This window comes from Lygodium microphyllum, chromosome 4 (assembly GCF_053477565.2).
Source record: "Lygodium microphyllum isolate KBCC chromosome 4, Lygodium_microphyllum_v1.1.10, whole genome shotgun sequence".
Taxonomy (NCBI): Eukaryota; Viridiplantae; Streptophyta; class Polypodiopsida; order Schizaeales; family Lygodiaceae; genus Lygodium; species Lygodium microphyllum.
In genome coordinates, this window is record NC_141138.1 from 109673683 (window position 1) to 109699363 (window position 25681).

General features: G+C 41.5%; 1 protein-coding gene across 3 annotated transcripts in view; it reads right to left on the reverse strand.

Annotated features, from left to right (window-relative positions):
- LOC148037466 (thylakoid lumenal 15.0 kDa protein 2, chloroplastic-like) overlaps positions 1-23171 on the reverse strand; it is an 85175-nt gene extending 62004 nt beyond the window's left edge. Inside the window, exons 1-4 of one of the 3 annotated variants that reach the window (XM_087677306.1) lie at positions 22860-22998; positions 21994-22118; positions 21615-21758; positions 8478-8584 (exon numbers count right to left, since the gene is read on the reverse strand). In XM_087677306.1, the coding sequence (XP_087533432.1) occupies positions 8478-8584; positions 21615-21758; positions 21994-22048 (306 nt within the window). In that variant the 5' untranslated portion in view covers positions 22049-22118; positions 22860-22998. Of the gene's footprint in view, positions 1-8477; positions 8585-21614; positions 21759-21993; positions 22170-22859 lie in introns of all 3 variants that reach the window. The other 2 variants (XM_087677305.1, XM_087677304.1) reach the window with 2 other exon arrangements.
- Positions 23172-25681: the final 2510 nt, after the last annotated feature.

Below are 25681 nucleotides of genomic sequence, written 5' to 3' on the forward strand. Positions count from 1 at the left end.
TCACCATGTAAAAAACGCAGTCTTTACATCCATTTGTATAAGTTCCATATCTTCAACTGCAACCAAGCTCAAAATGGTTCTCAATGTAGTCATCTTGACTACAGGAGAGAAAATCTCATCAAAATCAATTCCATGCTCTTGCTTGTACCCCTTTGCAACCAATCTTGCTTTATACTTGGGTAAGGAACCAGAAGTGACCATCTTGTAAACCCATTTGCATGGAAGGGTTTTCTGCCCTTTAGGCAACTGCACCAAGTCCCAAGTGCCATTTTTTTCAAGAGATTCCATCTTTGACAGCATGGCTTTATACCATTTCTTGCTGTCCTGTCTGTCCATTGCTTCCTTGAAGCAAGACGATTCACCACAATCTGTCAACATGACATAATCAGCCACATTAATTGCACCAGGAACAAACCTGTCAAGTTGTCTAGTAGCCCTAGACGATCTCCTAACCCAATGGTCATTGTTTGCTAGCTATTCCTATAAATTTCCATTTTCAGCATGCTATCCTAGCATTTCAGCATGCAAATCAACATTAACAGCTTGCTGTCTTGGCTGTTCTTGCACATGTAATGGCTCATTTTCATGGGCAATAGCTAGCTGATCATTTCCAGCAACATTTCTTGCATTTACACATTCATTTACAGCAGGTATTTACTGCTGTACAGTGGGCACATTTTGCTATCCAAAGGGTATTTCTTCTCGGAATACAACCCTACGAACCTCCTCAGTCTTTTCGGGTTGTTTGTGCATGCGATCTTCCCGGAAGATAATATCATTGCTACGTACTACTTTCCTTTTCCCGGGATCCCACAATTTATGCCCCATTTCACCCTCATCACCATATCCTAGGAAAATGCATTTACAAAACTTTGGCTCAAGTTTGCTGCGTTTTTCTTTACGAATGTGCACAAAAGCCTCGCAGCCAAACACTTTCAGAAGAGCATATGAAGGTGGCTTGCCCGACCACGCTTCTTGGGGAACTCCACCCTCCCCCCAAAGACCTGTTTGGAGACCGATTAATCAAGTGAATGGCTGTCATAACAGCCTCTGCCCAAAAACCATGGGCTAATGCAGCATGAGACAGCATCGTACGGACCTTATCCTGTATGGTCCGATTCATACGCTTTGCAACTCCATTTTGGGGTGGATTATGAGGGGCAGTGAGCTCCCTCTTTATCCCTTTGCTGTCACAAAATGCTTGAAAGGCTTTGGACATATATTCCCCACCATTGCCAAAGCGAAGACACTTAAGTGTCTTATCTATCTGATTTTCAGCCAATGCTAAGAGTTTTTTAAACTTGTCAAGCACTTCATCCTTGCTACGAATAGAGTAAACCCATACTTTCCGTGTAGCATCATCGACAAATGTGACAAAATACTTCTTTCCCCCTAAAGATAATCCTGGCATTTAACATACATCCGAATGTACTAACTCTAGAGAAGAAGATTTCAAAGAAAGAGACTTTTTGTGAGAAGTCTGTACATGTTTGCCATAAATACAATGATCACAATGCTCAAAATCAGCATAACGAAGACAAGGCAAGTAACCCAAACGAGAAAGCACTTTCATTCCTTTTCGACTCATGTGTCCCAAGCAGCCATGCCACAAAGAAATACTTGGCTGCTCGATCACGGCAACAACATGGTCACACACACTAGATACATGAAGTGGATACAACGTATCACTCTTGCAACCTTTGGCAATAACCCTAGATCCCTTACAGATCTTCCATTTTCCATCACCAAAGGTGATATGAAAACCATCATCATCTAGCTACCCTGTGCTAATCAAGCTCTTCTACAACTGAGGTACATGCCGTAAATGTTGAAGTGTAAAGACAGAGCCATGCTGAAACTGTAACTACACACTGCCAATACCTGCAATCTCACATGCATAGTTGTCCCCAAGATGGACAACACCATGTCAATCCCCTGTATATGCGGAAAACCACTCACAATGAGGGGTGACATGAAAGGAAGCACCTGAATCAAGAATCCAAGTATACATGTCATCATCTGTATCTACAAGTAGAGCATGTGTACCAAAATGTGAAGAGACAAAGAGTACATCACTCCCACTGTCACTGTCATGAGTCACTACATTCACCTCTTCAATTTTTACACTGCTTTTCTTAGGCTGACTGTCCTTCTTCTCTTCCTTACAGTCATATGTCTTCTTGCCTTTTCCTTTCTCTTTCTTCCATTTATAGCAGTCACGTTTAAAGTGACCCTTCTTGCCACAATGATGGCATTCAACATCTTTGCCACGTGATTTATTGCGTCCCTTGCCATCATATTTGCCCTTTTATTGTGATCTGCCCCTAGTATGCAAAGCACTGGAAGACTTACTGGATGCATTGTTCTACCGATTCATCTCTTCCATAAGTAGAGCACTCTCTACATCAGCATACAAAAGGATCACATTAGAATTGCTCATAGCAGTCCTGAATGTATCCCAACTCTCTGGTAGAGTGCAAAGCAAGAAAGTAGCCTTAAACTCATCATCAATCATGAACTTCAAGACAACCAGCTGGCTGAAAATGGAGTTAAACTCACTCAAGTGAGTAGACATTGCTGTACCTTCTTTTATACACAAATCCATAAGCTTTTTCAGCCAATACACTTTGCTTGCAGCACTCTTCTGTGCATACAGTTCTTCCAGTCTAGTCCATATAGCATATGCAGAATCCAAATCTTCAGTGTTGAAGAGCAAGTCATCAGAAATCGATAGCTCTATGGTTGAGCGTGCAAGCTCATTCAACTCATCCCAATCATCCTGATCCATGTCCGCAGGCTTTGCCTACTTCTTTTGTAACAGGATATTGTAGCACTGTTTTTGTCACACTGCAAAATTATGTGCGCCTTCAAGCTTTTTTATATGCATCAAATTACTGCTTGCTACCAGCCATGGTTTTCAGCCCAAATGTGACCAAAAAACCAGCAAATGCAGGCCCAAACTGTCACCCAAGTGACCAAGGTACAAACAAGTACCGATCAGCAATAAATGACCATGCAAAAGTACAAATTTCAGATCTGTAATTAAGTTTTCAGAAGCACCAAACCAAGTGCTACAGCATTATCCAACTGATTACACCTGTTCCAAAGCACATGTGCATCACATTACATGAGAAATCCCAAAATTTCAGCTGCAATTTCTGTTGTACATGTACCCATGGGCATAAAATTCGACACGAACAATCAAAAGCCCCAAAATTTTGTGCTCAAAGCATCAAACACACATCTGCATTTCCTCTGTCATGCATAGGACTATCCAATTTTGCCAAAATAAAGCAATTTCAGCAAAACCCCCAAATTTTACCAAGTGTTGATGTCCAAATTGCACGGAATTCAACCTGCATGTACATAAAATGACCAAATGCTGCACAAATTTTGCCCAAACTGCAAAAGCCCCAAATTGCACAGGGTCCAATGTGCCTTAATGTCAAGAAATTGGGTAAATTTCAGCCCAATTTGTGCATGTACATTAAAAGCCCCAAATGTCGGAGGCAAGATTTCACAAATTCCTGCAATTTCTGAGACAAATTTGCTTGTCTTGCATCACATTCTCCAAATTTGGGAAAAGCCCCAAATTTTGTGGGTCAAATGTTGAGAAATTTCACTCAAATGAGCCAAATTTTAACAATTTTGGCAAAATCCCCAATTCAAATGCGCACAATGTCTGCAATTCCAATGCAGATGCCTCAATGTTTCACAAACAATGCTCAGTCTAGCAAAGCCCCAACTTTTTGGGCCAAAATTGCACAAATTTGAGATTTTGTGCTTACACACACGAAACCTCGTCAATGGGTATAAGGAATTTTCAAAAAAGGATTGAAATTTTTTTAAATTCTGACGGGTCCGTTGACCCACCAAGCGTCGCCGTGAGCCTGGAACCCCACCGGCAGGTCACGCTCGTCAACGCCCGTTGTCGCCGTGCAGCTGTCGCCCGTCACGTGCAGCTGTTGCCCGTCGCGTGCAGCCGTCGCCTGTCACCATGTAGCTGTCGCTTGTCACGCAACTCGACTGGTTATGCAGCAGCAGCCTCCTCGTTCGTCAATGCCACATCTCGTCGCACGCTTGGTCCGCGCCTACTGCAATCGCCTACTACAGACGACTGTCACTGCCTGCAGCTTACACCTGTGACTCTCCTGCTCGCCTTTGAGCTCTCGTCACCACACTGGTCTTCTGCCTCAGCCTGACGATCGTCTGCAGCACCTTACGCTCTGGTACCAATTTGTAGGAATCGATTAGGCACGGAGATCGAGGCAGACAGTCATTACGTGCAGTGAGAGAGACAGAGAGAGTGCAAGTGAGCAAAGTAGAGAGTGAACACGTTTTTCGGTACAATGACGAGTATACTACTTTAGGTTTTTAGATAGATATATGTATGAAAGTACAATGTGCTAAGGGTGTGTTCACACCCGTGCACATATAAAAGGCACGATGGCCCTTTATTCCCAACACGCATTGCTTCACTCTGACATGATATCACAGCATCGAAGGACCAATTTGAAGAGGAGATTTCAACGCGACACAAGGCTGCGTTTTCAACATTCAAGTGTGAGCAAGAGGGTTGCGCATTAGAACAAGGCTAAGGCGAGCGTGGGCGTGCGAGAAAGGAGAAGATTTGCTAAAGTTGCTACTGATTTTTGCCGTTAGAGAAGGAAAAAGGCTGCGTTTTGGGCCTTCAAGTCTAGATTTTACCTTTTTATCGCCTTCGGTGGGTAAAGAAGGACAACCGGCCAAAAGCCCTAGCAGGCTATATTTTTATAGTCACTTTTTGTGTTTTGTATAGGCATTGTAGATGAAGATGTCTACTGAGGCCGAGACAGAGTTTCAGGCAATCATGGACCGGAAGGTGCCTGTCTTACCGGCTCTTCCATCAAATCAAAAGCTCGATTGCGAGAATTACCACATCTGGTGGGTCATGATGCTTCCCATTCTAGAGTCGTATGATTTGGCAAAGCTTGTTACGGAGGCTATTCATCATCCTTCTTTGCAAGACGAGTCCATACTCTCTTCCAATGTGATGAGGTGGGGTTGGCAGCAAAGGCTCAGGCACATTGGGATAAACTCAATGCTCGCATTCGCTCATTTTTATTTCTCTCATGTACTACAATTGTTCTCTCTCATATTGAGCATTTGACGATGTCTTAGGAGATATGGTTGGAGCTTAATCAGATGTACAATTGGATGATTGTCATAAAGTGAGTTTCTTTGGAAGTGCAGATGTGAACCATGAGTGCCAACAAGTCATCTTCTATACGGGAGCATATCAATAAGCTAAGGTAGCTTCAGATGCAAGTTCAAAACACAGGAAAGGTGATCACTTATGAGCCATGGCGATAACTCTTCCTTCACAGCTACCGCCCCGCTTCAGTGGTTTTTATTCTGCCTTGATTGCTTCCAAGCGGTCTAAGACTCTTCTGTGGAAAGAGTTGGTTCCTATGGTCTTGGACCAAGAGGAGCCATTGAAAGGAACCAATGCTTCTATATCTAAGACCTTGGTTGGTCAGTCCTCTCAAAAGAAGGGGAAGGACCAAAAGAAGAATGAGAACAAATCTAAGAAGGACAAAGAAAAGGAGTCTACTTGTCACATCCGTAGCAAAACTAGTCACTGAAAGAAGGATTGCCCCGACAAGGAGAAGAAGGAGAAATCTTCAAAGGATTCCAGAGCAGTGGCTACTCCTTCATCAACTGCGTTTCTCCACTTAGAGATGGTTAAAAATTTGACCTTGATGGCTTCAGATGTTGCGTTGATGGGACCCCATACACTCGGGAGTGGATTGTTGACACTGGCGCCTCCCAACACATGACTCCTTCTGCAAGTTTATGAGGATTCTTATCACATTCTTGATCGTGGATCGAGACAGGTTCTTTCTTTAGGTTATGAGGAGAATGGAGTCTACAAGTTGCGGTCTTCTTCTGCCTTGACTTCTCTTCTTCTTACCTCACAAACTCGAGCTTTGGTATGCTCGGTTTGGCTACCTCAATTATGATTACCTTTGGAAGGCATCCAAGGGACAGCTTGTTTGAGGTTTGTCGGATATTGTGGTGAGCCAATAGCCTTGTGTATCCTACATCCGTGGGAGGCACACTTTTCCCGGGCGACAATTGGTGGAGTGCCACGTGGCAGCTGCCACGTGTTAGGCAAGAGCAAAGTGTAGTCAGACAGCTGGTCAGACAGACTTGTTGTCCAATCAACTGCATTTATTGCAGCTGACCTGCATTATTTTTCGCATTGTTCCTGGCCTATTTATAAGTCTTGATTTCAGCAGTCTTCCTCAATTGGTTTTCACAAATTTCAAGCTGTAAATCGTAGAGACTACTCTCAGGGCTGATGGAGACTGAGATCTTCGAGGTGGAGACATACGCAGATATTCTCTCTGCACCTGTGTATATTTCTACATCCTTATACAACATTCTTCACTGCAAATTTTCTACGTTTTACTCTCTCTCTCTCTCTCTCTCTCTCTCTCTCTCTCTCTCTCTCTCTATGTTCACTCTTTGTCTTGGTCAATCGCTTCTACATTGCTTCACTCTAACACCGTGTGCTTCCACTGTGAAGCTTAGATGGCGATCCAAACAGATGATAGGCAAAAAGCTTAAGGCTAGCTGAAAAAACTCTGATTGGGTGAAAGATAGATTGACGATGGCTTTGGAGGGGTCTTCCTTTTATAGCCCGTGAAGATAGTCTAGTAAGCCTATCTGACCATATTATGAATCTTCCCTAGTCGACCAAGGAATATTCCACACAATATTCCCTTTACCATCAGGCCATGGATCATTGGTGGCACCTTACGAGGGTGGGGCATTAAGCGTATCTTTTGAGTCTACCCATGCATCAAATGCATATGGGCAATACCATGTGGAGAAGGGGTTGTGTGGCAAGAAGCACCACTGTCCACAATCCACTCTTGAGATTGTTGGGTTATCAACATTGCATTAGATGGAGCCTATGTAGAAGGCTCAATAACCTCCAAATGTAGAAAGGCTGCTGATGAAGAAGCAGCCATTGCTTCTAAGCCATTTGTAGTCTTCTTCTTCTCCTTCGTATCCTTATCCTTAACAGGGTGATCTTTTCTACAATGACAAGTCTTACCACACATGGCAACTCAGCAAAATTCACATTATCAGCTTTATCATTTACATAGACAACATATGCAAAAGTAGCACTTGTTATTTCCTTCTCGACCTGAATATGAGATATGAGTGGGATAAGTCTCCCCTTGGACATTCGCTTTGATTATAAAGGCTTAGGGTAGTTATTTTTTTACACTGATAATCAAAGTGAGAGTGCAAAATCATACTGCCAAGGCATTGCCAGCACCATGTACATGTCTTCAAAGGTATGACCAATTATCATGTGCCCTTGAATATGATCTTCAACTTGTCTACTAACAATGACATTGCATCAATTTGTACCCCCTCAAAAGCAGTATCAAAACTGACTTTTAGCTCCCATTGATTGGATGTAATACCCAACTTATGAGCCTACACCACAATGATAAAACTATGTAAAATGTATGTGTCAACCAAGTATAATGCATTCTTATTTCTTGCCTCTCAACTTTTTCCCCAACTCACAGCTGTTAATGTCATGATAAATTCTCTTTGGGAGTACTCTGAGACTTCCACTCTAACCACAACCAAATATCTTCTTCATTTGGCCTCTTATTCAAATCACTATTACTTCATTACATTACATCATAATGTATAATGTGACAGCTGTCACATGATCTCTTTTTCTGACTCCATTATGCATGGGGTTTGACATATTTGAACTACTAAAGGCATTTCTACCTCTATATGCATTGTCTCATGCATTTTTTATTACTTCAACACATCTTTGTAAATACAAGATATTGAGAGGGTTGCTCTTCTCTTAATTATTTGCATGTTCTGTGTTGCTTACAGATTTTGCCTATCATTTTTGGAACATGATCACAGTGAGAATGCATATACAATTGCCCTTGTGATCACTAAATATTCTATGACTCATAGCAATGCACAGGTGGTCAGCATTTACAATTTTCAGTTTACTTACTATTTCATGTGACATGTGCTTGGTTTTGGATGAAAAGGACAAGCATAAGATCCACACCACCTATAGAGTCTGAATTCGGAAATTGACGACCAGCATTCTGTAATGACCATTATATTTTACAAGCACTTATCCAACAATCATGTATATATTCATTTGCTGCAAGTTAACAACAACACCCTTTCTGGTATAGTTTAATAAACCTTACTTTTGGAAAGTGTGATGTATCTGCTCTAACTCCAAACGTTTACAAAAATTTAAAACTTGAGTTTACCACAACTAAAAGGTGATTCAAAGATAATCTAAAAGGTTGTCCGACCTGACCTTGGAACCAGTATAAACTTGAAACTTACAATACAGTGAAAAAACCTTGCACTACATATTTAGTTATAAATTTCTGATGGAAATAAGAAAGCTGAAAGGCAGTTACCTGACCTGGTGAAAGAAACCCTGCAGCATCAATAACTGGGGTGAAAACTTCTGGTAGTAAATCTGGCCGATTCACTCCCTCAGGCCTTGCTTGTGCAGTGCCAGTACCTGCTTACAACAAAATGCTTCTAAAATTTCAGAAACAGCTAAATAAGAGCAACAATTGTCTGTGAAGTGTTTTCCATGCACTCATACTCCAAAACAAAAAGATCACATATGGATCCAGATGATTTGAGGAAATATTTATAATTTCCAATTACTTGCAAATTCAGGTTATCATTTCAAGCAAAAAAAATCCAGCAAAATTTATATCCAGATAATCTAAGGTCTTCTTAGGTACTCTATTTGGAGAGGAACCATATCCCTTGACCACCTTGGACCATTCATCGAGTCATCTAAAAGCTTGCAGCAACAATACATCAATAGATACAAGCAAAAAGAAGACTAAAAACGTACACAAATAATACACCAATCTCCATTATCTATCAACATCTGGTTTCGTTTTGTAAAATAAGAATTGTGGAGACGACAGTCATCAGTTCAGGCATATCTGCCAGCACGCCAGAGGTTTCAGAGCGTGGCATCAACCAAAGATGGATCCCGAGTTCTGATGCCACCAGTCAATGCTCAGAGATGATGGAGAAGTGGGCAGGTAGTAAAAATGCAGCCTGTGAAGAGTGCCAGAGCAATGTGTGACCTCTTGCAGCTGTACAGCAGCAGGACAGCTGATCAGACTGAAAACGTAGCTGTCCAGAATGGCTGGATGAACAGCACGGCAGCTAGGATCAGTCTATCAGCAGCTGGGAGAGCCAAAGAAGCTGACTGTCAAGTAGAAGATGGTGACCAGCTGATAGGCGAGGTCAGAAAACAGGAAATGCAGCTGCTGGAAGGTTATGGAGCAATGGAAGAAGCAGTCCCAAGCAGCTGGGATGAAATGCAACCTGTAGAAGCCTCCAGAAGTGATGGGCAGTGGCTGTAGAACATCGTGGCAGGAGCTCACAAGGAGTGGATGGAGCTAGTAGTCACATAATGAGGTAGACTAGTTGGGTATGATGGAACAAAATGCAAGTGACTACGCACACCATCCATTTATATACAAGGAACCAACCAAAGTTTGGAGATGCCTTACAAGATTGGGTTTTGGGGCTGGTTTAAGTATGCTAATTAAGGTTTAATGTGTAATGCACCTTTTTTAGCTTAACACCCCATCTTTGGTCCAAGACTAGAACCAAGAGGAACTACCAAAAATAGCTCACCCCTATTTACCCCAAGAGGTCCCATCCCAAAGCAGCTAGGGCATCAATCAATGGATGCACATTGGCTGCCTAAGAACCTACCACGACTACAAAGGCAATAGTTATCTTCCCTTGGGAGCCCAAAGGGCCACTCCAAAGAGACCGAGGCATCGAACAAAGGGTGCTCATCAACTACCCAGTGGCCTACCAAGACCTACAAAGGCAATGTAAAACCACTTTGAACTTATTCTTCTCTTTTTTCTTTTTTCTTTTTCCTTTTTGTTTTGATAAAACTATGCCCCTCAGGGGAAAGGGACGGTTGGCTCACACATCACGAAACAAATAACAATGAATAGCCACCCGAGACTGCTCAAAGTGAGAAAGATCCTCATGGATGCTCTATACAATGAGATGCATAAAAGAATGCTATACAATGCAAATGAGAATGCTCATGCTGCAAGGTGCCACTTGGACAATGTCCCTCGTGGGGAAATTCTTCAATTGCCCAAGCGCCCTTTTACAAAGACAATGATCATGCAATACAAAGGGTAAGTACAACAAGCAAAGAATGTCGAACCTGTCAAACATAAAGAGAGCAGCCCAAATGCTAATGCCAAGTGGATAATGATGACGTCAGATGATGGAAGATGAGCTGGGCTGCAAAAACGCAGGTCCCAACAGCCTTTGTGACAAACGAGTGATGCCAGGTGATGGAGAAGAAGCCAAGCTGCAAAAACGTGTAGGTCCCAGCAGCCCTTGTGATGGATGAGTGATGAAATCACTAACGCTCGGTGATGAAGACTATTACCAAAGGCTAGAATGCTGACAGCAAGCTGGAGATGATGACATCATGCAAGGAGAAGGCCTCTAGACTAAAAAAACACGAGTGAAGGTGGAGCCTGAAGGAGAAGGGTGCTGACACCAAGCAAAGGATGGTGACGCTAGGTGGAAGATACTCCAAACAAAAGGCCTGATGCTGAAACAAGGCACCTGAAGCAAAAGAGGAAGGGTGAAGGCAACCACGAGCCACAAACCATAATGTCCTTTTGAAGGGGTGTGAGGATAGTGGAAAGGGCTAGTGAAAAAAGGAATGCAGTGGTGGTGACCAAAGAAGGTGGTGAAGAATGACTGAAGAGAGAGTAGTAAAGAATGAATGAAGTGACTGCCTATTTATAGACATAAGCTGTCTAGGGTATCCTCTTGAAATGAACTGAGAGAGAGGAGAAACTCAAAAACACAAGAACACAATGATGATGCAGTGAATTGTGCTATTAGAAGAAAAGTTGATGCAATGAAGTCGAAGCTCAAACGATAACTACACTGTCCTATTTGAATCAGGTGGCAACACCTGTGGAAAATCTCCACAATGAAGAGAGCAAAATGCAATCCTCCAAGCAATGGGATATCGAAGTAATCACTAGAAGGGGAAAGATGGTTGTTGAGGGAGCGAACCGCAGCCCTCTAATGCCAAGGAGTGACTTGGGCAGAAAAATGCAAATCCCAGAGTGTCGGAGTTGTCAAAAGATGAGTTGGGCTGCAAAAACGCAAGTCCCAGCAGCCTCTTTAACAAACAAGTGACACCAGCTGATGGAGAAGAAGCCACGTTGCAAAAACGAAGTTCTAACAACCCCTGTGATGGATGAGTGATGAAATCACTAACGCTCAATAATGGAGACTATTGCCAGAGGCTAGGATGATGACACCAAGCTGGAGATGATGACGCCACGCAAGAAGAAGGCCTCCAGACTACAAAATGCAGGTGAAGGTGGAGCTTGAAGAACTCAGAAGGGTGTTGATGCCAAGCAAAGGATGGTGATGCTAGGTGGAAGATGCTCCAAACGCAAGGCTTGATTATGAAACAAGGCGCCTGAAGCCGAAGAGAAAGGGTGAAGGCAACCATGAGCCACGAACCACAATGTCCTCCTAAAGGGGTGTGAAGGCAGTGGAAGGGACTCGTGAGAGAAGGGAAGTGGTGGTGGTGACCGAAGAAGGTGAAGAAGAATGACTAAAGAGAGAGTGGTAAAGAATGAATGAAGTGACTGCCTATGTATGCGCATAAGTTGTCTAGGGTGGTGCACCACTGTGTGGGTGCCCATTGAAAAAGTGGCCAAAATGTGAACACCAACCCTTTTGGGGCTATCATTGTGAAACCCTAAAATGAAATGTGTGAATTGGAGAAGTGGTTTCTCAACAGGATGTTGATGCCGAAGGAGAAGGAGCCGATGTCAGTCTTTGTGTGATGCCAAGAACCATATGAAGAAGAATGAAGAAGCATCCCAACCAAAATAGCTAGGGAGAAGTAGCCATCGTGATAGCATTAAGAGATACCTATAGATCCACCTCGAGAGATGAAGCCTCCATGCCAATAGAAAAACGAGACTCAAAGGAAGATGAAACCACAAAGGAACAACTAGCAACCCATGTCTTCAGCCCAATAAGAACCAATGCAAAATCTACAATGTTAGTCCTTAACTAAAATACAAAAACCACCATATAAATCAAGAAAGATTAGAACCTACATACCAGTGCTTCATATTGAGATGCTACAGTGCTAAGCAAAGAAAAAGTAATGCAAAGCAAATGGAACAATAAGAGTAAAAATCAATGAGCAATATACTAATTGAATGTGTGCAATGGAAACTAAGTAGCCTAAAGGATGGATTAGCCTATGGACTTGACTCCTTAGCCTAATGAACTAAGAGGAAAAGCGAATACTAGACTAGTCTAAGGATGTACTAACCTAGTGTACTTTAAGGGACCTAGAAGTTTCTAGCCCAAGGGTGTCACCACCATCATGCACGTCCATCAACAAGTTTTTGCCAAGGGAACTCATGGTGAGGGGGAAGAAATGGATCTAAGTAGGGCTGCATCATTAGCCCTCAAAAAAATAGCTAGAAGAACATATGGTGTGAAGTCTAATGGGGCAGGTGTGGTAGATCAATCACCCAAATCTTTAGGGGTCCTAAAGGGGACAAGTAGAGGGGGTTTCAAGAGAAACAAGAGTAGTAGGTGCAATTGCTTGAGGCCTCTCATTTGTCTAGGGGTATTAAGCTTTTAAAAATCATTTCTCATTAAACCTTAATTAGCTCATTAAAACAGCCCCAAAACTCAAAAATTACAAGTCTCTAGGTCCATAAGCAAATACCCAAACTTTGGGAGGATCCACATCTATAAATAGGAGGCCGCCCAACCACTTGCTCTATCCCTTGTTTTGCAAGTTAACCCCAATTCATCAACACATGGTTGCCAGCTCCTGCTGCTACTTCCCACTCATTCCTCATCACCTCCAACTATTGTTATCATTCGAAGGCTGCCCACGTTTACATTTGGTTCCAATTGCTATCACCATCACTCTAGTCCTTTATTCAACTATTGTAGCTCTTGTTCGAGTGTTCCTAGCTGCTGCCCTGATCATTAGGACCTAGTAGACTACTCCATCTTCATCCCTATAGACTGCCTTGCTGTTCTTCATCGTTTGGAGCACTTTTTAGCATCGACTTGATCTACATTTGCATCTGCCACATGTGGTTTTTGCATTTTCAGCTCTTTCTTCATCATCCTTCACTCCTACTAGTGGTTACTATACTCAAGATCCATCTCCATTGGACGACACATGACCTCCCTAAATCCACTCCCATCAGAGCCATTAGTTGTTGGATAGCTCTCGCCTTGAGCATTCTGTACATTTTCATTCACTTATTCATTCATTATTTAGTTATCTTCATTTTGCATTTTTGCACTTTTGCCTATTTGCATTAGTGTTTGAGTTCATTGTGTTTCAATCAAAGTCATACACACTTGTGTTTTCTTTGCAAATCCTAGCATATCTCTACATGTATCAAGGCGAGTGCAAGAGTTACCTTGGGCTATCATGGATTGCTTGGTTTGTGCTTTCTTGATTGCACTATACATCATGTATTGATTCACGATGGCTCGGACCACTCCATCTTGGAATGCTTTTATATTCTCTCAGGTCATTCCTTCAATGGAGACTCTATTGAGACATTATGGTCTTGATTTGGAGGACAATGCTTCATCTACTAGCCTTTCTTCTAGGAATCATTCATGAAGGCCCATCTCTTCTTTGTCTTGTATTCCTTCACAAGGTGCATCTTAGTTGGAGCACTTAGTTGACAAGACTAATCACCTCTCAGTTGAGGAAAGACTATACACTCAAGGTGCAATCGAAAATTCATTATGTCTAAATGGCTCCTTCAGCTATGCACAAACCGACTATAAATCACCATGGAGATCTAGATTGGTATCAATACGAATTAGAAGAAAACCCTATGATTAGAGATGTTTTGCAAGGTAATCCTTTTTGTTCTATTTCATTTGACTATGAGTTTGGTGCATTCACCTTTGCATTTCCCGCCCTTCCCACTATCACTTCACATTTAGAATCCTCTACATTCCATCTAGAACTCTACTTTAGACCTAACATAGGTTATCAAATCTTAGCTCACATTGTCTTTGATGCGCATTTAGGTCTTAGGCCATCATTAAACACTCAAAGGTATACCACTTTAAACCCTAGTGCTTTGTTGCTGGGAATGCCACCCACACACTATGCACCCTCCCCATATTTGCAAGTGCATCACTCTCTATCCTCTGATTCCTCTGTTGTGTGGGGAATCCCCCTCCTACACACTATACCACCTTCCCTAGTTGCCACTCCAAGGTGGTTGACAGAGGGTCTTCCCCAAGGAGGTAGCGCAATTTCTCCACCCTTGGTATTCGTGCTTCTCAGTGGTTGGCCACTACTAGTGTAGTGGATCATGGCTCTCCCACTTAATCAATGCATCATGGCATCTCTAACTAGTTCAGTCATTATCTTCCATTAGGCTAGTTTCTTAGGAGTCCTAAGAACTTTATTTTCTTTAGACTACATACTTTTACACTACATCTACACTCACTTAACTTTATTTTTCCCTTCAGCAAAGTCTCCAAAGCATCATGATTCATTTGACATCAAATATGCAGGTTTCATTTCTGATCCTTTCATGATGGGTTTGCATTTCAATTTAGGACTAACATTGCAAGTATTTGCCGATCCTAATTGGGCTGAAATTTTGTTTTTTTGGTTCTTGCTTTGGTAAGTATTGCCTCTATCAACATGAAGATGGAGATAGTATCTTCTTTCCCGAAATTGGAACTTGTGCATTTTTTTTTTTCATTTCTTGTCATCTGTCTTTCTTTCCTTTCAAATGAGGCGCTTTTATCATTAAATCACTCCACTAATTATTTATTTTTCATGTTAGATGAACTGCTACTTTGGTAGTTGTGCCTATGATACTTGGTCAACATTGGAACCATCCCCCCAGATTGTGTATAGGCCCATCCTCACTACCTTGGCAATTGACTCTTCCCCCACTCTTCCAATTGGAGAGTGCCTAAGTCTTCCTTCTACATCCATTAAATCCATTTGCATGGTGGGCTGCTATCTTGGAGATTCTCAACTAGCATTGGAGCCCTCTCCTGAAATTGAGTTTCGAGCTTGTCTACCCCACTTGGTTAGCACCGAACACTTAGCACTAAAGCCCTCTCCCAAGATCAAGAATGGACATGTCCCATATACCAAATGGTTGATTCTCCTTTGGCTCTTTTAGGTAAGGAATGTCATGTCCACCTTCATCATCAAACTACCTAGTCTTAGTTCTCAGCACCACACAAAGACTGTCTTTGGCTCTTTTAGGTAAGGGATGTCATGTCCACCTTCATATTAGACTACCTTCATCCTCTTCCTCCTCTAGCATCAATATCCATGGTTGAGAGGGGGGTTCTACCCTTCATTGGTATTTACAAGTTTCAACATTGTCTTCGACATCCACCTCCCTTCCCTGTTATATCTACCCTTTGCATTGCATAATTATCATCCTTGTAAAAGGGTGCTTGGGCAAGTGACCAATTCCCCCCATAAGAGACATTGTCCAGGTGGCACCTTGCTGCTCCATGTGTGTTCTGATCACGTAGCATTACTCTTTACATCTCATTTGGCAAAGCATCCTTAAGCACCTTGTTCACATCAGATTCTGAGTTGTTTCCACGAACGGTTTTGTTACCACCATATCTCCATATCCTTCCTTTTTCATTCCTTCCTCAACAACACGTTTGATGGGTAGTTGGAACAATCTTCTTTTTTGTGTTGTTGGATTTGGTTATTCCTTTTATTCCCCCCATGGGCACAATAACTCCACCCAAAAAAAAAAAAAAAAAGCGGTTTAACATCACCTTTGCAAGTCTAGATAGGCCACTAGGGAGCTTGCAAGCACCCTTTGTCCAATGCCTTGGCCTCTCTAGGGTGGCCCTTCCGACTCCCAAAATAAGCTAACCATCACCTCTTGTTTAGTAGGGCTTTAGCAGTTGACGTTCACCCATTAACTGATGCCCTTGCTACTTTGGGGTGGGAATAGCTATGCTTGGTATCCCTTTCTAGTTCCATATAGGGGTTAAGAAGGGATATTGAGCTTAAAAAAGAGCATTTGCCATTAAACCTTAATTGGCTTATTAAAACAGCCCCAAAATTCAAAAAGTTTTTGTGACCCGTAAGTAAATGCCCAAACTTTGGGAGGATGTGTATATAAATAGGAGGATGAATAGCCACTTGCTCCATCCCTTGTTTTGTAGGTTAACCCCAACTCATCATTGTGTGGCTGCCAACTCCTGCTTCTACTGCTACCCACTCATCCCTTATCATCTCCAATTCTTTCCATGATCATTAAAAGGCTGCCCAACCCTATGTTTGGTTCCAACTACTGTCACCATCACTCCACCCCTCTATTCGACTGCTACCACCCATGTTCAAGTGTTCCCAGCTACTATCTTAATCATTAAAACTTGGTGGACCATTGTGTTTTCATCCCTATAGACTGTCGTACTGTCGTTCGTCGTCTAGAGCATTTTCAGCATTGGTCTGATTTGCATTTGCATCTACAAAGTGGTTTTTGCGTTTTCAACACTTAACTTCATCGTCCTCTACTCCGACTGCACTCAAGATCCGTCTCCAATGGACAACACACGTTCATACCTTCCTCAGCCCGCTCCCACAAGAGCCATCAATTGTTCAACAACTCTCTCCTTCAGCATTTTGTGCTTTTTCATTCATTTATTCATTCATTATTAATTATCTCCATTTTTCCTTTTTCACATTTTTGCATTAGTGTTTGAGTTCATTGTGTTTCAATTGTGCCTGTAAACTGTGTTTTCTTTTGCAAACCCTAGTGTATCTCTACAAGGGCAATACCACTTATGGATGCAATTGCAGTCTCTTGTGGAGTGGATTTAGGTAGAAGACCTTGGGCCTTGTTACAACACTCCTTGTCTACATTACCCGAGTGCTTGGAGTGAATCCAAAACCTATTATTTTTAGGGGGGTGCTGCCAAAATCCAAATAGGCCTAGATTCTTTGTTTTTGTTGGAAGAATGGCTATCACCCTTGTTAGGAGTTGCATTTCTATCTTGAGAGTGCTTGCCACCTCTAAATTTCCCCATCAAGGATACTAGAACCCCCTCTAAAGTGGACAATGCAGGGGAGGTCTTTTTGTGGACTTGGTCAGCATCCTTGCATAATGCAAGAGCTGGCATTCAAACTTATAAAAGATTGGTGGTCAACACAACAATACCCCTCCTTAATGGAAATCTCCTACAACTCATGATCAAGATTGATATGTGGAGTTTGACATCTCACTGCATAGCAATCAATGAGATGACTCCAACGATCAAATGCCAAGGAAAATTGGGGTAATTGTAAGTGAAACTCAGGAAGTAACACAATATGATCGCGTCCAAGGTCAAGCATAGCCTCTAGAGAAACTACTAAGTCCCAAAGACCCTAGGTAGGGTGGGTAGGGTGGGGGATTAAAGTACACTTGGGATTTACCCCAAAATGGCCACCATGCATCAAAGGTGTGTGCATAATGAATCCATGTGTGTGTGCGTGCGCACACACTGACTAGGATAGGTGAAGTAACTGTATGGGTAGCACAAGGGTGGATAGGCGCATGATAAGCAAAGGAGAGAAATCCATGTGTTTTGAGCCATGGAATATCTAAAGGCCCATGAAAATGTACTAGGAACAAAACCTGAAGATCCTAATGCTATTGTGCTTGGCATTGAATGAAGTGAACCTAATGTGGATGATACATATGTATAATCTAATCCTAAGCTATTAAAAGCAAAAGAAAGAGAATAAATTATCATGAGAAGGGGAGGGATGCGAGGGAATTGTGATAGATTAGCATCAACAACATGCTCAAATGAAAAAAGGTACTGTAATAGGTACCTAAAGTCGTATATTTGCCTCTAGAGCCTCCTCTATGGACATTAAGATATTGATGCTAGTTTTAGTCTCCAAAGGGACTTACATCCAAATCCTACACAACAAAAGGAGAACCAAAGAAGACACCAAACCTTGTTGTGATAAAGACAAAGGTTTACCAATCATCAAATGTGGTATGTCCTCCCTAAGTGGAGATGTAGCCAACCTCGCCTTATCAACTCCGATTCATAAGTATCTTCTTACTAAGAGCGAATCGAAGATAGAGGGGTGTAGTCTAGTAAGAGAGGGAAATTATGCGATAAGAAATGAATCGCATAAGAACGTTTAATACGAACGACTTGGCTATTGACCTTATCCAAAGGAAGTTACTCAACACAAATCCGATAACTTGTAGAGGTAGAGGCTAATGTGGCCAACATGTTGCTTATGAAGCATGGCATCACACATGGAACCAAGGAGCAAGCAAATATTCCCTTAATAGCCAAGCAATTAGAAAAGTATAGAGTGAGGGATGATCCCACAACTTCGTCAAGCAACTTGAACAAGTATGTGAGGTCAACAACCTCAATTTGGGTGCTTTGTCCTCCTAGTTGAGACCATAATGCCATCTCAACACCTCCAGTGAAGGAGAAACCTAAGAAGACACCAAAGCTTCCCAAGAGTAAGGTATCTCAATCATTGTGAGTTGATTACGTGTCACTCGTATATCTTGCACAAACCAAGCCTCCATCATAGCCACAAGATACTCTTCAATAGAGCATCGACTCTAATACCATGTGAAGATATGTTGAGAAAACACAAAATGTATGAACACAACTAAAACACGACTTGGACAAGAACGCCAAAATGCAAAATATAGTAGAAGATAATCTAATGACATTGAATGAATATTGAACATAAATGAATGTATGTACATATTGCTCAAAGGCATAGCTGTCCAACAGCCAATCATTCTCATGGGAGCGGACTGAAAAGCTGTCAAAGTGTGGCATCCATCGGAGATGGATCTCGAGTGCTAAAACCACCAATTGGAGCTGAACAGGGTGGCAGCTGGGATCGGTCTGTCAAGTGTTTGTGGCAATCAAGGAAGCTGTTCATCATGCAGAATACGGTGACTAACACATAGGCAAGGTCTAAAACCAGGAAATGCAGCAGCCTAGAAAGTTGGGGAACAGTGGAAGAAGTGGAAGAAGCAGTGGCCAACAGCTGGGATGAAACACGGCCAGTAGAAGCCTCTAGAAGGGCTGGGCAGCAGCTGTAGATCACCAAGACAGGAGCTGGAAAGGGGCGACAGCAGCACCCGATAGTGCTGGTAGCTGCATGATGAGGTAGACTTAGTGGGGCAGGATGGAAAAGAATGCAAATGACTATGCACACCAACTATTCATAGATGAGTAACCAACCAAAGTTTGGGAAGATGGTTTATGGGAGACACAAATATGTTTAGCATAAAGTTTGAATTTTGGGGTTGGTTAAATGAGCTAATTAAGGTTTAATGTCTAGTGCACCTTATTTAGCTTAACACAAGTGACCAGGATTGGTCATCTTAGAGTTCGAACAAAATTGTGTGTCACAAGGATGTGAATTTTTTTATGCTTAGCTTAGCATTTGATTTAGTTCTTAATCAAATGTGCAAATGTCAGGTGCACGTGTTGTACAAGACAATTAATTCACAAAGATGGACCAAGGACCCCGATTTCCATTGGTGTCAAAGGCAAAAGTTGTAATAAGTTAAACTACACATGTTATAGGTGGTGCCTAGTGTTAGTTTTGGCCTAGGGCATTTTTTTTACCGATAAGTGTCAATGGTGACACTAGGAACTAGTTATTAATTAATAAATTACTACTAGTTCAAGGGTCAATTCATGCACGAGACCACTTGGGAGTCACAATTGGCCTAGCCAATTTTATTGTTGGTTGGTACAATCAATTTGTTGTGCAAGAATTAATATTTAAATTAATTTTTAGATATAATATTTTAAAAATTCATTTAATTGGGCTGAAATTTGCTAAAAATGCATTTAAAAGGCTGCCACTTTGCAAAACTTGCCCATGCAAGTGAGAGAAGGACTATTAGAGGTTGGCACTAACTAGTAGTGTCATGACCTTGAGGTCTCCACTAACCATGTGTATTTGAATGGCCTCCACCTTGCCTCCACTAAGGGGGATTACCCTTTGCAATGGGGCTAGGATCTATGTGGAGGTGTATTTGTTTTTGTATATGTGGCCTTTGAGCGACACTCCTCATCAAAATGGCCAATGTTAGCAAAGCGTATTTTTCTTCGGTACATTCTACCATCCCAATTTTTATTCCAAGTCCTAACTAGTTTTTTTATCTTGATTTTTGTCCTTGGTCTTGTTTCTGCCTTTTCCTTGTTTCCCCTTATGAGAAGTGGAAACTAGGACAACTTGATCAAGCAATTGTATGTAACGCAACAACTTGCACTTATAAACTCATAGAAAGTGGACAAGGTGGATTGTGAGATCACTTGTTGCACAAAATTGAAATATATGGGAAGCAACTTGGTAAGAAACAAGGTGACCCGGTCATCATTGAACTTGGTCCTTGGGAGGTCCAATAGTGGTAAACTCAACGAGTAACCGCCGATACTCAGCTAGCTTGGCCTTAAGGTAATCCCAATCAGCTATTTTGAACTCTTGGTGCTCATAGTCAAGGTTGATACAATGGATCTTATCTCGAGCCACATAACAATAGATCCAATAGTCCCACTAATCAGATGCTAGGCCTAAGTGTTGTAATTCAAAGTGGAATTCAAGAGCTAGACCTTGAATCAACCCAACTATGTATGAGGCATTACAGCTTTTCTCAGAGCGAATACAGTCTCTAACTAGAGTTCTAACTACCTAAACAAGGTCCCAAAAGTTCAAAGAGTATAATACATACAACACCAAGTTAGACCAAGTGGTGTAGTTAGATCCATTAAAATCGGTCTTATCAACGAATGCATTCTTGATAAATATAGCAGTGTGATGAAAAGTTGGAGGTGTCACATATTTAGGGCGAATTGGGAAGACAAGAATAGAGTCTGGCACTACATGTCACGGTAGGAATAGGCATGGTGACTCATAGCCCTTGCCCGACTATGGTACATGAGGATAGTCTAAGGGCCCACTAGATAATGACATAAGTGCAAATTGTGGTACCATTTGGGCAAATTAGGATTGATATACATGGATCGATAACCCTTACAAATAAATCCCTGAAGTGGGTATTTGGAGAGTATATCTCCACCACCTAGTTGTGGATAGGCATAAGCTCCTAAGGAATGTGTGTCTAAGGACCATGTTTCCCCCAATGTAGTGAATTGTGTCAAAGATAGATACATAGATGTGTGCATAATGGAATAAGAGGATAGTATGAATGTAATGTGAGTGTATGAAGTGGGTGGAAAATTGTGGGATTTGAGTATACTATGATGAGCCAAAAGCAACATCTCCTAGGGCAAATAAACAAGAGATTTTACATAATCTTTTACTTCTGGAGCAACCTCTATTAATTTCCATTGTCCACATACTAGTATATGTCAAGGTTATCATGAATACTTGTTCCCATAGCTTGCACATCAACTAAAGTAAGGAGGACTAGAAAATACAACTTGCTTACCTTTCACCGATTGTGATGGGTTCAAATTGAAATACAGTATGCATCCCATGTTAGTGTGTCCTCCTTGGGTTGGAAGTTTTAGATCCTCATCAATATCATACTCAAGCTGTTGTGCATCTCCCTCGAAGTTGAAGATAAGATCATCTGGATGGTAAACCAAAGGATAAGAAGTAGGAATAAATGAGCTTTGAGGCATGTTCGTGTCTTGATGGTGTCTCTCTTGCCTCCCCTATAAGACTTCAATGTATTCATCAAGAGTGATTGAATACATCTTTGTAGTTGAATAAGAAATAGAGCATGGAGGAACTTTGGTTTGAAAAGCTGGTTGCCAGTCTCTCACAACCTCCATCAAGATAGGTGTCAATACTGAAGAAGGTACCTCTTGAGGAGACTGCTTTGATGATGTTGAATGAGACATCTTCCCTCTTTTGCATTCTTGTATCTCTTCAATGTCAAGCTTCCACATCAAGGTTGAGGCATCATCGGCGCCGACACTTTGGGAGACTGCTTTAGTGAGGGTGGATGAGTCATCTTCCCTCCTTTGCATTCTCACATCTATTCAATGTCAAGCTTTTATATCAAAGTTGAGGCATCTCTGAGTGTACCCAACTTTGATACCATAAAAAGAAAACCTTTAAAAGAGATAAAGAACTCAAAGCATACAGCAAACACATTGAAAGTAACAGAGTTCAAGACGAAGAGAACTCGATGCAATGAATGAATGAATGAATGACTAATCAAAATGAAGAGTGCAGATGGTGGAAATCAACCTCCGGAAGCAAAATGCAGGTCACAGCTGATAGGCGACTGCTATAGGAATGTCACCAAGTGCTGCACGGTCTAGACTCTAGAACAACAGCAAACACAGCTCTCTGATGGTGACGAGCTACTGAGTGGTCCTGGACAGCTGACAGCAAGTCTGATAATGAGAACACAGCAGCTATGGGTGCTGAAACTGGCCGCCTGGTGATTGTAGACAGCTAAGCAATGTGCCTCTAATGGAGAAGACTTGATGATAATGCTAACATCTAGATTAAAGAGGACAAATAAATGATGCTTATCCGGGCAATATCTTCCCGGCTTCCAACGATGGTCTGCCACAGCCTCAGAGTGGCAGCTCCCCAAACCCCAATCGTCAGCATCACCGAAGAAGCCTATCCGTAAGCATCACCCGAATGCCATACCGAGCAACTTGCATCAAATAATAGACTTAAAGAAGGACAAAACAAGTTGAAAAGGATTTACCGGTGAAGGCGAGAGTGAAGCCGAGAGCTGCAACCAAGGCCGCATTGACGAACGGTTGGACGTTTGATGAGCCAGCATGTAGTCCTGATTCAGCTCCTGCTCCTCGTCCTCCTCCTCTTCCTTGTCCTTCTGCTGTAGCTTGAGCAATGGTGGTCCATAATCCCCTTGATTGAGAAGGGACTCGGCGAGCAGCGCCAAGTCGGCATGCTGGGATTTCGATCGAGTGGCCCGCGTGAACGACGCTGAATGGTGATGACGAAGACAGCGCCATTGTCGATTGCTGTTGTTCACCAAGAACAGCGGTTTAATGTAGAATAAATTGCAAGAAGAAAAAGAATTCAATTTTAAAGAAGAAGGTTTGAATCCTTAAACTTTACAAAAATTTTAGTTACGTAAACGATAAATACATGTTATTTCTTTATTTAAGACTTTTACATTTTAAATTGAAGGTTTTTGAATTTATTGCCAAATATGTTATTTTCTCATTGGTGAACATTAGTTGTTGTTTTTTCATTTTTTGTTTGGTTTGAGGGCTTTTAAATTTGAAAGATGCCTCCGAGGTATACTTGAGGTTTGAACTCCAAGTGCCCACACCCATTATCTCCAATTCAGCTTCTTGGCCATGATAGCCTAGAAGGTGTACATGCACAAATTTACTTGTGTCACGCTCTTTGCATTATGCTTTGCTTTGCCCAATGCAAAAGGTGTTAAACTCCTAAGTTTAATCCCAAGTATGGGCCAAGCTTAATTTGCCTTACACATAAGGGGCGCCTCAACACATCACATTATTTTTACTAGCATTGCTTTGTAATGCCATATGCTATTACACTAGTACATTGACAAGTTGATTCTTCTTTTAAAACTTGCCCCTAGTTAACTTGAGTTAAGTGACCCACTATTACATCCACCCACTTAGCTAAGGAACAAGCCTTTAGCACTTCAACAAAATTGGAAGCGAACTCCAAGATAAAGAGCACAACCAATGCATTGACTCCAAAAGTCCATGACACATCATCTCTTGTAAGCTTGAAGCCTAAGATGATAAAGCAATCTCTTATGAAAATGTCAAAAGAGATGGCTCAAAAGCAAAACCTACCTTTGACTAAGTGCTTCAAAGAACTTGAAGATATAATGTCTATACTTGATCAAGTCTTCAAACAAGTGAACAATTGGAGTGTTGGCAAAAAAGTAATAAATGTTCACAACAATGTCACAACACCAATAAGATTGGAGAAAGACACTCCAAAATCAAAGAAGATTTATATAGACAAAAAACTCATCTAGGTACACCTCAATGAAGTCATGCAGATGGTTCTGGAATGCGACCATCATCACTCGTTGGAATGCAGCAGGAGCATTACAAAGCCCGAACGGTAGCACTCTATAAGCATAAGTTCCCCATTCTATTGTGAAGGTTGTTTTGGATCGATCTTGTTCTGCAATCTGGACTTGATTATATCTGTTAAATCCATCCAAGAGAGAATAGAGCTAATGGAATGCCACCACTATGTCCAACAATTGGTCTATGAAAGAAATAGGGAAATTATCCTTCTTGGTCTTGGAGTTCAACTTTCGAAAGTCCACACATATTCATAGCTTTCCATTCTTACAAAGAAAGAGAAAGTTTAGTAAAAAAGTGAACTTACATTGAACTAAATAAACTCCAAGCTATACATGAAAACTTGGAATGCAATCGCATGGGCTCATGTATGTACATTCTTTTACTTTTGAACACTCATGACAAAAGTCCACACTCAAATTTTTTTTCACTTTTTGTTCTTTAAAGTTGTGGCTAGCTAGAGTAGAGATGAAACATGTATTGTACAAAGCTTTCGTGGAGTTGGGTGCATTTATAGAATTGAACAAATTATGGAAAAAAAACACAATGTTGGAGCATTCTCATGCCACCCATGGGCAACATTTTTCAAGCTTCAAGGCACACACACACGCGCGCGCACGTGCATGCACGCACGCACAATGCACCCTAGTGTGGACTTGCTTTAAAAAAACATGTTTCACTCCTAAGATATACCTCCCCTCCTTACATTGAATCGTTTAAGAGATTTTAGTAGCTTTGAAGGATTGTTTCTTCCCATTATTGCATGGGGATTATACATTAGAAGTTTTTGTAAACTCTGCTTCTTCTTCTTCTTCTTCTTCTTCTTCTTCTTCTTCTTCTTCTTCTTCTTCTTCTTCTTCTTCTTCTTCTTCATTTTTGTAGCCAATACTAGCCATTGAATCCTAGTTTGTACCTGCCTGCCCATGCCCACCCATCTATGCCACCTACATGACTTTTTATCACCTATACCAAAATGCATTAATTGCAAATTATGCTAAACATTGGCTTGCTCAAGAGGCTTTACCCTATTTCCAGTGGTTGGGACTAGATGGTGCATGAATCTCTACTAATGATACAATTACTCCAACTTGAATGCTCACGTCTACATGAGAGACATTAAAAGAGGTTGACTAAGACTATATTCGTGATTCAATCAAGGAGCTTAGCAATATCTTAACGAGAACTCTACCTAGAATGTAGTCTTCTACAATATATTGATTTACATGTATTTTGCCAACTCTATTTGAGATGTAGTCTCCTAGAATGCACTGATTTTCAGCTATGTGTTAAACATGTTTTGCAAGGAAGTGTTGCATTGCTTCCAATGATCAAGGTTGGAGAACATGTGTCAAACATGTGGCCAATTGTGGTCACATTTATTGGCTACTTGAGAGCATATTATATGCCAATAACCCAATAGAAAACTAAGAATTTGTGGGCAAGATTAGTGCATGCCTTTTGATATGCAAAGGCTCCACGATGT